This window comes from Ruditapes philippinarum, unplaced genomic scaffold (genome assembly GCF_026571515.1).
Source record: "Ruditapes philippinarum isolate M1 unplaced genomic scaffold, ASM2657151v2 ctg2549_1_1_1_1, whole genome shotgun sequence".
Taxonomy (NCBI): Eukaryota; Metazoa; Mollusca; class Bivalvia; order Venerida; family Veneridae; genus Ruditapes; species Ruditapes philippinarum.
In genome coordinates this window covers 33,655-50,275 of record NW_026857992.1, presented here as the reverse complement: position 1 = coordinate 50,275, position 16,621 = coordinate 33,655, and the positions used below count along the sequence as shown (strand labels likewise).

General features: G+C 34.3%; 2 protein-coding genes across 2 annotated transcripts; one reads left to right on the top strand and one right to left on the bottom strand.

Annotated features, from left to right (window-relative positions):
* Positions 1 to 1,346: 1,346 nt before the first annotated feature.
* LOC132751702 (uncharacterized) lies at positions 1,347 to 4,684 on the bottom strand. The gene is made up of 4 exons (XM_060741917.1): positions 4,556 to 4,684; positions 3,665 to 3,775; positions 3,348 to 3,449; positions 1,347 to 1,520 (listed from the first exon to the last, which is right to left on the bottom strand). The coding sequence occupies exons 1-4, from the start codon at positions 4,610 to 4,612 to the stop codon at positions 1,395 to 1,397; spliced, it is 396 nt and encodes a 131-aa protein (XP_060597900.1). The 5' UTR covers positions 4,613 to 4,684; the 3' UTR covers positions 1,347 to 1,394.
* Positions 4,685 to 7,427: 2,743 nt separating this feature from the next.
* LOC132751693 (uncharacterized) lies at positions 7,428 to 15,007 on the top strand. Its single transcript, XM_060741912.1, has 2 exons — positions 7,428 to 8,110; positions 12,960 to 15,007. The coding sequence occupies exons 1-2, from the start codon at positions 7,795 to 7,797 to the stop codon at positions 13,793 to 13,795; spliced, it is 1,152 nt and encodes a 383-aa protein (XP_060597895.1). The 5' UTR covers positions 7,428 to 7,794; the 3' UTR covers positions 13,796 to 15,007.
* The last annotated feature ends 1,614 nt before the right edge of the window (positions 15,008 to 16,621 follow it).

Below are 16,621 nucleotides of genomic sequence, written 5' to 3'. Positions count from 1 at the left end.
AGACACCAAGGTCTAGGTCAATGAATATGGCCCCGAGAGATGTCCACGTGGCATGGTCGTTCTTTTTACCGGCGATTTGTTCTTTTTCTATATAAAGTGTACAATTTTTGGTAACAAACACAATTTTCTAATACACCTTTGGTGTGTCTCACTTGAAATTTAGAAATTGTATTAGTCTGGAGGATGGCTCAGATATTTCCGCGCGACATGGTCGTTTTTTGGACCGGAGATTTGTACGTTTAAATTCTGTATAAAGTGTACAATTCTTGGTGCAAACACCATTTTCTAATGCCATCGGTTAAAACACTATTTGTGGTGTGATTCCCTGAGATTTCCGCGTGGCATGGTCCTTTTTTTGGGCCTGTGATTTTTTTTTTTTTTCTTTCTAAAGTATACTTTTTTTGCAAAAACAACCATTTTCTAATGCCAACCGTTAAAACACCTTTTGTGTTACGTTAAAATTTGGACATTGTATTAGTTGGACTGTAATATAAGACTAAAAGGTGTAAGCTAAGTAATATGGCCCAGACATGTCCGCGTTGCATCGTCGTTTTTTGACCGGCGATTTGTTCTTTTTCTATATAAAGTGTACAGTTTTTGGTTACACACACAATTTTCTTATGCCAACCGTTTAAACACCATCTGTGTGATTCTGTTGAAAATAAGAAATTGTATCAATTTGGAGGTTCTAAATTACAGTAATATAAGGAATAATCGCCCATAGATTTCCGCGTGGCATGGTAGTTTTTTTAACCGGCGTTTTGTTCTTTTTCTGTACAAAAAACGATCATTCTTTTGTAAAAAAAAAACAAAACATTTTTAATGCCAACCGTTTAAACACCATTTGTGTGATTCCGTTGAAAATTGAAAATTATTATCATTTTGGAGGTTCTTCTTTACAGTAATATTAGGCACAAAGGTTAAGGCAAAGGAATATAGCCCAGAGATTTCCGCGTGGCATGGCCGTTTTTTGGACCTAAATTTGTTTATTTTTTCTTTTCTTTTAAAAGTGTAGAAATTTTGGTAGAAAACGCCATTTTCTAGTGCCAAACGTTAAAACACCATTTGTGTTAAAACTACTGCATGTTACAGCTAACTTTCATGTGCATGCTTAACAAATAAAAATAAAAGATTGTTAAAATATAATTCTTAAGAACGCCTAAAAGTCAAAGCGGCAAAATTGAAAAAAATAAATGTTTCTGGCTCACTCATTCCAACCGAACCCGGCAACATTTTTAAGGACGCAATATTGGGTGTTCTTCCATGTATCTATAATATGCTGTTGGTTGTTTTTTATACAAAATATGTGACACAAACGGATTGGAGCAATAAAACAAACACTGTAATTGTATGGTAAAGGTATTACTGTAATTATTGTTTTTCTGATAGAAAACTTATGCATATGTTTGCAAGTAATAGTGTGTGATGTGTGCCCCGCATGCATGTACAACCCTGGCAGCAACTTTGTCCTTGGTGACCTCTGTAACGGAAGCCGTGCTGAGTGTGCCCAAAAGTTTCAGCTGAAATAAATCCCATCTCTTTATTAGTAGTTACGCGTGGTTATTAATTAACATTTCATTATTGCTTAAAAATTGATTTAACCTTTGCACTTGTTATATTTGATAATGTTAAAAACTAATTACTCAGTAATCATGGATTGTATTTGACGGATCACAATCATAGATGTGTAATGGATTGATATCGGTATATTATAAAATGCCAATTAACATGCCTCTAAAACAATGAAAACCATACATAGCATATTTAAAACAAGAGGGTCAATGGCAATTTGGCTCCAAAGAGTCCACCTGAGGACAGACTGTTATTTGTGTAAAAAAAGGGACAGCTAGTGCTCATAAATCACATACTAAACCTTTTTTTCTGCAATGAGCTTCACTTAGGTTCAAAAGCCTGATCATGATTTTTTAAAATACATGCAACAGAGATCAACTGGGGTATTTAAAACAGAGAAAATAAGAATCCCTAAAGAAAGCCCAACACGGCAAAATTGAAAATGTTGCAGGCTCGGTTTGATTGAGCCTGTTCATGGACGTTACTGGCAATTACCGTCCACACCCCCTTGCAACGGCTTAAGCAGAATTAAAATTCAAACATGAAATGGTAAAATTTCTAATTTAGAAACATCCGCAGATGTGTTTATACGGCGGTTATCATGGAACCTTTAATGTGACACTTCCGTGTCATTCCATGAAAAACGGCATCTGGTCCCTAAGTAAAAGAAAGTGTGTGCAACAATGGGTGGAACTAACAAAAGGGAAAATTTAAACGAAAAATATGAAAAAATATTTAAAAAATGGATCTTGACTTGAAAAAGTATGGTGTTTTTGTTTAGAAAAAATCATATTTAGAATTCGATTTTACATATCAATTTTGCATTTGTTCATTAATTAATTGTTGGGTGTCAATTATTGTCTTGGCATAAGCATGAAATAAAATATATAATCAATATATACTTTATTTTAAAATAAGGCATGAAATGTCCATCATTTTACATAACTCAATACATTAACACACACAAATTTGAAATATCTAAATTTCATAAACGCTGTAATTAACCATCGTTTATTTTCATGTTCGTACTCAATGCAGCAATAAAAGTGAAACGACTTGGAGAAAATGTTGCATCACAAGGTTAACCTTTTCTGATTTTCCTTTCTGAGATTGTTTTGCCCTCTATTCATCATATTCAATAACACTATTAAATGATTCACTTTAAAAACAAGAGATCTATAATGCCTACATGTGTATTATAATTACATATAACATTTTATACCCATAGATTGACAACGATTGAATATGTACAGAACTCAAGAACTCTGAATAAATGGTATATATTTGATAACCAGAGATGGCAGTTCATAACTCGACAACTCTAATTTTACTTGAATAATCATATACCGAAGTTGCTTAAATACGCAATCTGATAAAATGGTATAACTTTCATAATCTCAGATCAACGATGCAATAAATATTGCACACCCGTGCCGATTTTGCGACTTCGTAAATATGGTACTGCACGACCGTGCATATATTTTGACGTGACGTCATTAGCGTTATGCAAACATAGTGTAAAGACGCGCTAAATGTTAGCGTTATACTATAGGCGCGTCAATGAAAAATGACTCTTATTTCACTTAAAATGGTCTTTATTTTGGGTATGTGATAAATAGAATATTAAATCCGTGTAAGTTCAATACTGAATTTATTGCACTCGTTGAATTAAATAATATTATGCTCGCCAGAGACTCGCTTAATATAATCTTATTCAAGTCGTGCAATAAATTCAGTATTGAACTTACACTCATTCAATATGCTCTATTACTAACCTCAACAGCTCTGATACCGGCGTCCGTGTGTATAGCAGCTTTCTCGGAGTCAGACAACATGAACATGTAACATTTGTGACCATTCACTACGATCATCATGTGCTGTAAATATTCTATAGGTCATTCAAATGAAATGTTAACATATTATAAAGGATAGATTGATTGTGGTACTACAAAGTGGCATGGCATGTTGGGGATGGACCACATAAGAATTGATGCCGATTTGGGGATACATATCTTTGTTTTCTGCTCAATAATAACATTCTATCTCAAGGTATTTCAAAATTTAATTATTATTGATTATGCCGTCAACTTACCGAATGTGGTTCATAGATGAACTTGAAATTTTCGTGCTCCGATGGTTCTACTGTGGGTCCTGTACCATGATGCCCATGGCCGCCATGATGTGGCTTTTGTGTTGTCATGGACTAATAAAATGTAAAAGAATCGCAGATCTCAACTGTTCAATTGTAGCTAAACAAATATGAAATATCTCTTACTAATTTTGAGATTTTTTTCCATTGGTTAAAATAAATATTTTTGTGACATCAACACTTTGAAAAACCATCAGACGACTTTTGAGCTTTATTAGTGGGGATTTTTAAATCTCAAGTGGTCCCGCTTTCTGCAAAAGAAGAACAACCGACCTTCCAAAAAGGATATAAGAACTACAACCTTGCAAATGGGATATATGAACTACGACCTTCCAAGAGATATATGAACTACGACTTCCAGAAGGGGTATATGAACTACGACCTTCCATAAGGGATATATGAACTACGACCTTCCAAAGGGGATTTTTGAACTACGACCTTCCAAAAGGGATATATGAACTTAGACCTTCCAAAAGAGTTATATGAACTATGACCTTCCAAAAGAGATATACCAACTACGACCTTCCAAAAGGGATATATGAACTACGACCTTCCAAAAGAGATATATGAACTACGACCTTCCAAAAGAGATATATGAACTACGACCTTCCAAAAGGGATATATAAACTACGACCTTCCAAAAGGGATATATGATCTAGCTTCATCTTATCATAAAATCTACGATCCACGGCATCAAAAATGAAGCCACATCACGCATGATGTTAAAATTTTGATTTGAAGTATGCAACATGAAAAAGTAGACCCAGGACGCCCTGCCATGTGCGAGTATTTATAAGGAATTAGATATAATTTACTGCAATATATGTAATTTACCAAGGAATATGCAACACAGAATATTCCAAATATTCCAATAGTAAGTAAACGGATCATGTTAAATTTAAATCAGTCCTGCACAATTTAAAGCGAATACTTGATGATAAATAATGATAGACTCGGTCAAATCTTATCTTTAAAATGATTATCAGCTTTCGAATTTGAATGTACTGTAAAGCAATACATGTACACGATATATATTGTTCTACAATAGAAAAAGTGCCAGAACAAGAAAATTACAAATGTAAATCGAAAATTAACCTACAGTAACCGAGTTCTTTCGAATTGAATGAGATTCTGATTACTTTCACAAAGATCACGTTTATGTTGAGTACTTTATAAAAAGCTGGGAGAAAAATATCCATTTTAAAATTGGTAAGGACAAACTATTGTATTTAGCATAATATGTAATCTTACTTGCAAATGTACATGTATAGTTATGACAAGAAATTTCTGCCAAGGTATGCTCGTCGCAGTTAAGGCAGATGCAAGGTGAGGTCAAATTATCCTTAGCACAAGGAGTGATTGGTTGATCTGTCGTGACTAACTGGGGCGGGGGGGGGGGGGTGGTACCGTACTTAGATGTATTGCCAAGTTATGTCCACCATCTAACGAAATTCAGGTCAGCGGCGGAAGATAAGCACGAGAAGTCACCGCCGGTGGAGAATACCGAGTTTATACCGGGCAGGGTGCATGTATTCAGGCCGACACTGGTTCGTCCCGGCGGTCTGTATAAATAAACCTAGCGAAAAGAAATTCATGTATCAAACGCACTATTATTCATATGACTTTTATTGACGTTGTAGATTCGTGTTTCTTGAATATAAATGTATTGGTATAAAAATGTTATTGTTATTTTCATCACCCCTTGTCATGTTTGTGTGATTGCCTTGAAAGATATCCACTGTGATAACCCAAATGTTGTAGGAAGAGAATTAACATCGCACACAAGTTTGTTTAGAAGCAATACTTCGACTCATATTTTCATTCCAATACCTTTACATTTTACAAAGATTTACAGTGAAAGTTATCCAGTATATCTTTCTATTCTTTTTCAGCTCGAGTTTTTCTTTTCAAAAAATTTTTACTAGTGCTTGCAAATATCATGATCATCCATGAAGTAATAAACTGATAATTTCGCTATAAATTATAATCAGTACTATAGCTTATAAGGATCTTACAACGGTGGACACTATAATAATTATTCTAATTGGAAGATTTCATGAGCAAATGCTGAAATTTCATTAGTTTCATTTTATAAGATGTGAAATAATGTTGATTCTTTTATTATACATTGTTGAGTAAAACATATACATTGTATTGGACTTTTAACTTTTGTGCAATATACAGTTTATCTAATATTGAACTGTACAATACGGAAATGCATGTGGAAGTGTACACAGCTGAAAAGCCCATGACAAGCCGCCGGGCGAAAAAGACATGATTTCTTAAGCTGTAAATGAGTCTTAATATATTTCCGTTTTGTATCTGTTCTATGTTTTGCAGCATTAAAATCATATTGAGGAAATACTTACTGTGATCAAATATTGTTATGGTTTGTCGAGTCAGATACAATTTCGCTACACGCTTTCAACGCGTTGAAATTCAACCGCATACTTTTGTCAACTTTTACCATTGATGTTATCAAACACATTGTCCGATGTTGCTGATTAAATTGGGCGCAACAGCGACGGCGTCCAATATGGAAATATTCCGGATAGTGACCAGGTACAATTTAAAAGCAGCGATCGGTTGATATAAAGTAATTTTTATTTGATACAACTTTATCTTTCTAAACTCGTTTTCTTTTTAGAGTCCAAAAAATTCGTATCAAATTAATCTTATACCCCATTAAGCCCTGTTTTCATTTGCCCAAAAAATCTATATCACGTTTGAAATTGTTCTATAAGTAACTCTACCTATCATTGTGAATTATTCTTTTACGAGTTATCTTTCTTACACATTTGATGCAAGTGGGCTTTTTTTCTTTTCTTTTTTTTTCCATTAAACAAATATCTATCAAATATTAAGTGATTTTATCATGCAAACCTTTAAAAAAAAACTTCAGTCAAACAGACAGTGAATTAAACATTGAAATGGAGTGATTACACATTGTTGAAGACAATAGAGATTCTATTGAACTCTAAACAGCTGCGACAATCACACGGGACGCAGTGATGTGTTAAGTGGGTATGTTACCATCTTACTGTTGTCACAGGACAGCAACTTAAATGTCCCTGCCATTGTCTGGGACTAGCCCGGGTGAGCATTTCGGCAGAAGTTTTGTTTACATTCCTACCTTAAACAAACATGAAATATATAGAACCTTTACGAAAGTTTTCTCAAGTCACAAAAAGAAAAGAAGCGAATAGTTAGCATAATTACCTCTTACTATTTTTGTAATGTTAATTTCACAATATGCCAATACGAGTTATTCTTACTGTAAATTCAAGTGTACTATGTGTGACTAAAAAGTTTGTACTATACTTTTCAAAGTTAAAATATGAAAAATCTAAACCTACAGAACAGTGTCCAAATCAAGTATTTGTTCGGGGTAATTGATTAAATAACACATATTTTCCCGGTGTTATATATTTATATGAAATATAATTATTTAAAAGCGACTGGGCTAGTAGATAATCAGTCTTCCAGTTTACGCGTAACTTTACGGTACACACCTGCTGTACACAGCAGCCCACGCAGTTATTTTTCTTCTTTCAGCCTAATTTCAGTAGATCTAAATAAAGAAGAAAGTTTGGTATTTGGTCGATAAAATAGATTGCTCTTCTAAATCGTTGGTATTCAATTCAATTCAAAGTGCAGCAAGGCATGAAATTTCTCTATTTATATAGTCGTTATTGGGTAAATAGTCTGTCAGTTTTCAACATTTTGCAGTTGGAATAGTCGCCAAATAAATCATTGAAGTGCGCTTAACGGTGCGTGTTATAAAATGATATATGTATATTATACATAGAAAGCCTTTGCTATCTATCGCCACAGTGTATTGGACATAAATCAATTATATTATAGGAATACTGTCATAATTTTCGTGGGTCACTAATTGGCACCCTTTTTATAATATTCAGAATACGGCCTAAATAAACACTAAGTGTTTAAACAGTTAAAAGTGGCACTTAATTCGTGCATAACGTGTCTTTCGTCTAGTGTCGTCGGTAAAATTTAACATTATATACGGACTTTTTAAATGTAAAGTTTGTAGGGAGCGGACACAATTGATAATGTCTGCTAAACGAAGCGCAAGCCGGGTCTCGGAGTCGGGAATGTCTCAACAGAAGAGGGCACAGTGGAGTACACAGGCTTACACGGTCGAGGACTTGTTGGCTCAGTTTAGTTTGCCACAGATAGTGAAGTGCAACCCACAAGCTATAATGGTCAAGAAGGATTCGCCATTGCCTATTAACCTCGGGCAACCGTTGTTACTGTTCGACTCCCGAACCGTGCGGAAGTTACTGGCTAGAAACGTCATCACTGACCCAGTCAGCGGAAAGTTCACGGAGAATGATGACACGGTGGTAATACCTAAAGATTATGAAGGTGAATATCTTTCTTTTTATCTTTTTTTTATTTCGTTCGTTCGTTCGTTCATTCATTCATTCATTCATTCATTCATTCATTCATTCATTCATTCATTCATTCATTCATTCTGCCGTTATCGTCATTCATCTGTTGCATAAGTAATGCAATTACTATAGCAAAGACAAGGCAGCGACAGAATGACTAATACCAATAGTTGTTTATTCTTTATACTATTTACTACTTCTTATTTATAATCTCCCAAAGAATGTCCAATCCGCTTGGTGGCTTTCCAATTTATAGGATTGGTTAAATTCTATACTATTAAAACATTAAAATATTATCAATAAACTGAATAACAAAAGTCCCATGTCCTTAAAGTTTCTGTCCCGTGGAAATAATATAGAGATGGTTTACTTTTTTTTGATATTTTTGTAATTACTGATAAAAATTTCATTTTCCTGTAACAGTTATCTTTTGCAAAATTAACGAAGTTATTACTGGCTTTACGTACATTTGTGGCATACGTTAGCTATATACTTGTGGCAAAGGCTAGCTCCTATACTTGTGACAAAGGCTAGCCCCTACACTTGTGACAAAGGCTAGCTCCTATATCTGTGGGCAAAGGCTAGCTCCTATACTTGTGACAAAGGCTAGCCCCTACACTTGTGACAAAGGCTAGCTCCTATATCTGTGACAAAGACTAGCTCTATACTTGTGACAAAGGCTAGCTCTATATCTGTGACAAAGGTTAACTCCTATACATGTGAAAAAGGCTAGCTCCTATACTTGTGGCAAAGGCTAGCTCTATATCTGTGACAAAGGCCAGTTCTATATCTGTGACAAAGGCAAGCTCTATATCTGTGAAAAAGGCTAGCTCCTATACCTGTGACAAAGGCTAGCTCCTATATTTGTGACAAAGGCTAGCTCCTATACTTGTGACAAAGGCTAGTTCTTTATCTGTGACAAAGGCTAGCTCTATACTTGTGACAAAGACTAGCTCTTTATCTGTGACAAAGGCTAGCTCTATATCTGTGACAAAGGCTAGCTCTATATCTGTGACAAAGGCTAGCTCTATACTTGTGACAAAGGCTAGCTCTATACTTGTGACAAAGGCTAGCTCTATATCTGTGACAAAGGCTAGCCCCTATACTTGTGACAAAGGCTGGTTCCTATACTTGTGACAAAGCCTAGCTCTTTATCTGTGACAAAGGCTAGCTCCTATATTTGTGACAAAGGCTAGCTCTATATCTGTGACAAAGGCTAGCTCTATATCTGTGACAAAGGCTAGCCCCTATACTTGTGGCAAAGGCTAGCTCTATATCTGTGACAAAGGCTAGCTCCTATACTTGTGACAAAGGCTAGCTCTATATCTGTGACAAAGGCTAGCTCTATATCTGTGACAAAGGCTAGCTCTATACTCTGTGACAAAGGCTAGCTCCTATACTGTGACAAAGGCTAGCTTCTATACTTGTGACAAAGGCTAGCTCTATATCTGTGACAAAGGCTAGCTCCTATATCTGTGACAAAGGCTAGTTCTATATCTGTGACAAAGGCAAGCTCTATATCTGTGACAAAGGCTAGCTCCTATACCTGTGACAAAGGCTAGCCCCTACACTTGTGACAAAGGCTAGCTCCTATATCTGTGACAAAGGCTAGCTCTATACTTGTGACAAAGGCTAGCCCCTATATCTGTGACAAAGGCTAGCTCTATAATTGTGACAAAGGCTAGCTCTATATCTGTGACAAAGCCTAGCTCTTTATCTGTGACAAAGGCTAGCTCATATACTTGTGACAAAGGCTAGCTCCTATATCTGTGACAAAGGCTAGCTCCTATACTTGTGACAAAGGCTAGCTCTATATCTGTGACAAAGGCTAGCTCCTATACTTGTGACAAAGGCTAGCTCTATACTTGTGACAAAGGCTAGCTCCTATACTTGTGACAAAGGCTAGCTCTATATGTACTTGTGACAAAGGCTAGCTCCTATACTTGTGACAAAGGCTAGCTCCTATACTTGTGACAAAGGCTAGCCCCTATACTTGTGACAAAGGCTAGCTCCTATACTTGTGACAAAGGCTAGCCCCTATACTTGTGACAAAGGCTAGCCCCTATACTTGTGACAAAGGCTAGCTCCTATACTTGTAGCAAAGTCTTGCTCTATACTTTGACAAAGGCTAATCATTTTCGGTTCAAACAAGCAGATTTTTCCTCAGAAACGAATAGTTTTACATTCATTGGAACGGGCAAACAGTTGTTTTATTACATTTAATAATTGTTAAATGCGTATCACCTGAAGAAATTAGCGCCTAATTTTAAAATTATCTGTCATAAAACTTAAAAGTAACAAAATATAAACAAAGTAGTATTTTGACTTCCATACAAAATCAGTATATTTTACTAATGATAAAAAGCAAAAGAAGCAAAAGATGGTTCAGGTAATTGGCTAGTGGGTAACGTTTTGGACTATATATAGTAGGACACTAAAAATGCTTTTCAAAATGAACATAAAATCATTATGGGGGTATAATGAGCAAACAATTTTATATTTGTCGTACATCCTGGTATATTATCAACGGGAACATTGCCCGTATTTGGTACGAAATATCTATTATCGATAAATGGGATGCATAATGTTATAAATATTCAATAACATATATCGTATGGTACAAGCTATACGTAACCTTAAATCATCTTTTTAATGGAACAAAAATGCCTTTCGATATATTTATTATTCATGAATGTGAAAAGAACCATATACCTTGGAGTTTAAAGATTTTAAATTACAGAAAAGAAAAAATATTTTAAAAGTTTTCACTGTTTGACATTAAATTTAATCATTTTTCTTAAATACAACATTATCAAATGTTTTAAAGGCAAGAACAAAACATGTATCATATATTTATTTAAGAATTTCTTCTTTTTTTAATTTTGTTTGGAACAAATTTTAACAATTACGTTCAAGGAGTTTCTGTACATTAATTGTTTTGTTCAATTATGTAATTATATATATGATACCTGAAGGAAAACTGTGTTGTTAAAAGGTTTACATTCGGATAAAATACACCTTAAAATGAAATGGATAAGAAATTATTGCTTCTTGCATCCATGGATTAAAAAACAGTTAAATTCTTCACCACCCTTCAGCACCCTAGTTTTTGTCCCAGTTGGGGATACACTTAGAGAAGAATGTTGAGATACTGTCACAAAATCTTCTTAAACGATTTATATAGATTTGTAAGGTGATAAAAGATATTAATGTATGATTAATTGAAATACACGAACAGATGTGTGCCTCGAAGCAATGTAAACATATTTCTGTCCATCTGAATACCCCGCATTAGCAAAGGCATATTAAATATATTGTGTGAAATTTTAAAACTATTTTTCTCGTTTTCTTCAAATTTGAATTCTTATATGACTTTAAAAGATGAAAGAAAAAAAAAATTCACAGTCAGACACAAGAAATATTTTGGTGAGTTAGTAAAAGCCACAAAATGAAACATGAAAATTATTCTAAAGCTACTTTTTTTCTTCGACTAATGCACTGATAACGTTAATTCTGTAAGCATATTAGGAAATGCATTACGTCTGTGGACTAGGAGTCTTGAGTTCCAGTCCTGCGTGTGAGTCACGTGGTTTGTTCGTTGTTGTTGTTTTTGGGGGGTTTTTGGGTTTTTTTTGTTGATGACGTGGTTGACGATCAGTATTTCCTATACCATTCATCTTCTTCTATCACAGTCTTCATGGATTTACATGTTAGATGTTTGCAGTTCTGTTTAGGGGGAAACAGGTTAGAGCTGGTACAAACTCCAGGAACACTCGAACGCTGAAATATGACTTAAATACTGTTTAAAATGAGACTTAACCCAACAAAACAAACTTCTTCAATATAACCCCTTGAATAATACTGTCATTTGTAATAAACGCTTTAAAAATATCATTCTATGCACAGAATGCATGCACCTACTGGATTTTATCTTACGACTTTCATCCATACCGCATATTATAAGGGTTGGGTTGAAGAGTGGTCCTTTTTATGCAAAGAAATACATTATTAATGCTATCATATTTCACTATTCAATATTTCAATGTAATTCTTTTTTCAAAAAAGAAAATATCCCACGCTATTCTAAGCTACTTTGCTCTGGCTGGCTGTCTGAAAAGATTTTTATTTACCAAAATGACTTATGCAAACATTAAATTCAACTGAGATGGATTGTTCGTTATTCTACATTGACCTAGAGTTGAATTAAAATGTGTTTAGTTATGTTATTTGAATACATTATTTATGTAAAATAATGTGATATTCTCAAGATGTAAATTTATAGAGACTCTTTGAACAGATTTAACCATCTTGTGAAAGAATGAACCCACGTGACTTAAAAAAAAAGAATAAGTTATATAATTATGTTTAGAGTTTAGTCAATTTTCATGTACAAATAGTTTATAAAGACGTATTAATGATCGCATAATCAGTAAACTATAATGTGACACTTAACCATCCTAAATCGTTATTCTGCTGACTTTCTTGAATGGAGTTGTCCAGCTTCAATTTTTGAAACTGTCCAGTTTCTATTTTTGGGATATCAAGATGAAAATAACTCAGTGATATTGAGCCTGATCAGACTCCGGGGCGTGCATACTGCTATTTAATATAAACCGGTTCCAGCAGGACCGGTTCCAGCAGGAAAGGGTTACTTAAGACAACCCCTTTCCAGGTCAATTAAAATATGGTTTACTTAGAAAATGACATAAATGAGTCGTTTAAATGAATTCATTCACCAAATGTTTACACTTCACGCAATAGGATTGAGTATATTTTCTATTTATTAATACAATAATATTCATTGATTCTATTTGTATTTTCAGGTTTTTTTCTGCGGTTAAGGTCAAGGACATCTAAAGATCATACCACTCACAAAACCATCGACTCTCTGGCTCATAACAATATCAAAGCTTTTCTAAATCTTACCAAAATCGCAGCTTTCAGGATCATAAACAGTCCAAATGGAATGGGCGATTACCCCAGGGTAGATTATGTACCTGGAAACGTGTTCGTTATCGATAATGTTTTCTCTGGAAGCGCAAAGGTGAAGCAGGACGGGAAAATTCTTCATCATAAAAATAGCATATCACAGCAGACGAACTATCTAAAATGTCGAGATGACAAAGACAACAATATTGTCATACCAGTGTCTCAAGGCGGGGAATTCGTTGAAATATTACCAAACGATCTGGATGGAACCGGAAGAATGTCTGTCAGGAGTGAAGATTTGATCGAGAAACAAAAGTTTCCGATAATTGTACGCTATATCCGTGGAAGATTCAAACCGAGGCTTACTTCATTCACTGGATTGTTCACATTACTCGATTCTTACGAGGAAACTACCATATTAGGATGTGTTCTTGACAAATCTGGCTACACTCTGATGGAACTTCCGTTAAGTTCACCTTTGACATTTCATCTCGCGCTGAACTTTACGGAACTTCAGTCACATCCGGTTGTGAAAAATGGTCTCCGGCTCTGTGAAACAACAGGAAGTAATTTCGCGCGAGACTTGAAATTCAAGTTCAAGTTTGCTCAACGATTTCTCCAAGTAGGGGGTAAAAAATTGCCTCTTGATGACGGGGATGACATTGGAGAATCCCCAAGTGCTAGGAACACGGGACAGTTTGGCGTGACTGCTACATATATTTACATATAAAAACAACTTTACCTTCAATTATTTCAAGGTAAAAATAATATGAGCAACGTCAGATGACGTTGATTTCTTTTATAATTAAAACTGATTTATACCCATATCATTTTACAGTATTAGTTGAAAACATTACCTTTGTTCAAAGAATGTTACGACTTTGACAATGTCAAATGAAAAAAACGCACTTATAACCGGTTGTACAATAAATTGAAAGCTTTTAAATTGCGTGTGTATAGAGAGGTTCCAATTGAATTATTTTAGTACTTTACTTTAGTATTCAACACCCGACTATTTGTATATTTCATCATACATCTAAACTATCATGATCAAATGAAACACGATTTCAGAGGGCTAGCAAACTAGAACAGCAGTAGAAAAATGTAAATCTGCGAATTCTTAAAGAAATATATATATAATTCACTTTTTACAAATGATGGTTCTCAATATGATGATACTGACAAATGATTATAAATGCAAAACAAATGTTTACACAATAGGCTAAGAAAATCAACGTGGTTCGGACTTGTGTTTAATGCGAGTGTTGTCAACTGCCGTTAAACTTAGAAATTGTCAACATCTCTGGTAAGAACTTATAAGAAATGGTACTGTAGACATATAATTCAGAAAACGCGTACAATTTGAAAAGAATGCTGAGTAGAACTTTCTGCATGTACATGTGTATGTGTAAATTAGTTAATGTTTAGCTTCGTGTACAAGTAATTGCCTGTCTTAATTGATGTATGTGCAACTACATGTATAAATTAGATACACTACGCAGGATGTTTTTTTTTCTAAAATAGTGTATCAAATATATAACAGACGTACCTCCTCAGTTCTGCTGATAAATATTGAATAATTTTATCAACATAACTACATGTTAATGTTAACTTAAGCAAGTTAAATAATTCACTTTTTTAATCATCTTTATTTTACTTTTTTATTACTAATTTGCCATGTTGCTACGCATAGAAATACACTGCTTGCATGCTCCATCTATATTTTTGAAATAAATTGTGCCCAATCAGGTGCAAAAGATGCTACCCAGCTAGCTTACGGGTGGTCGACCTTGGGTTCTATACTAAAGTGCCAGGTACGTAGTACCCGAGCATACCTGAAATAATCTTTGGAAAGTCACGTGAGTCAGATAATCACGTGAGCGTTTTGACCCAAAATGAAGTAATGTTCACGTAATATTATATCAATATATGGGAAAGTATTTGCATTCTTTAAAGTGTTGTCTTTTTTTTAAATGAAAATGGGACAAGCATTTTTTGTCCCAGATTGAAACAGGGTGTCACGGTGATAAGATCTTTCAAAAAGAATACATCCCCGCAAGGTTTTTACATTATATACTTGTCTCACAGAATGTGACAGGGACAGATATATGCGTTTATAATGTCCTTGGATTATATAAAGCACGCAAAAGACACGCTTTATATAATTCAAGTATCGTTTAACACAAGTAGTTGTAATATGGCCGATTTAAAGGCCAATATATTTATTAATAAAAATAGGAGAATTGTCAATGGATAGATACTAAACGATAGGCCGGTGTACGATATATTTTTGTGATTATAATTATACACATTACATATATATGAGATTTTAGTGAACATAGAGAATTTGACAAGTCATACTTTATGTGCACGCGTGATTGATATAATTACGGTATTCATGTTTATTGTGTTTATAAATATATGAAAATTTTATTAGTCATCTTTACATGCAATACCCGTGTTTGCAATAGAGCATAAAAGATTTTTCTAAACTAACATGTACAATTTCTTTGTTACGTTGAATCAACGCACCAAAACGTCAATTCAAAATATTTTGACGTGCCAAAGCTAGATTCTTCAAAATATTTTTGTTCTGGGTCAGAATTTCGCTTAAATTTTGCCAAAAGGGACTTAGTTGGACCACACTAATAAACATATAATTATAAACATTGTTCAAGTTTAAAAGTTAATAGACTTTACGAGTTTGTTACAGAACTTTTATTTTCATCAAATATGTATAAATTATATACATTATATGTGTAAATGAAAATTTAAATGTTCACGAGGGGTAAATTCTGATTTTATTATTGTTATGAATGTATAATTGTATGAATTTGTTAGTTTTGTATGCTAAACAGAAATATATATTTTCTTAAATGCCTCAAGAAAGCACTATGTCCCTATATTTCATGAAATGACATGCGTTGAAATAAAAAAACTAAAAAAAAAACTCAAAAAGTGTGTATACTTGTTACAAAAATACCAACCTGAACCTATATAATTTCTTCTGTCAAAGCAAGTTTTCATAAAAGAAAATTTAGATATTTACTTTAATAAATGAAATGATAAGATTTATGCATGTCCTTTTAGGTAATTTATACTTTGCCTTTCGTTGTTAATCATTTCATCAATTTGGCACTCGTTATGTGGTTAGAAAGTTCACTTCTTCACAGAGCACAGCTTTTGCCAGACAGTGGATGGCATCCGGGTCAACAAAGAAGTCCTTTTTGTTGACACTCTCGCGACAAATCGTCTCCTAAGTGCACGGGTTAACTCGTTATATAGTTCAATAGGAGTTAACCCGTTACTGCACTAAGGTGACGATCTGAAATAATTAGGGTCATGCTGCGGATGCTTTGGAGCCAAATACAACTGGTTGTCGAAAACTTTGATTTCGGGTCAATTACAGACAGAAAATGCTGACTTGGCAATGTTGCATGCAATAAAAGTTTCACTCACAAGCAGCCATTGGTGTGATGATGGAAATATAAAGGCTTAAACGAACGTTGCCCGATACACGAATATCGTAGATCTATATAACACAAGCATTGCTTAG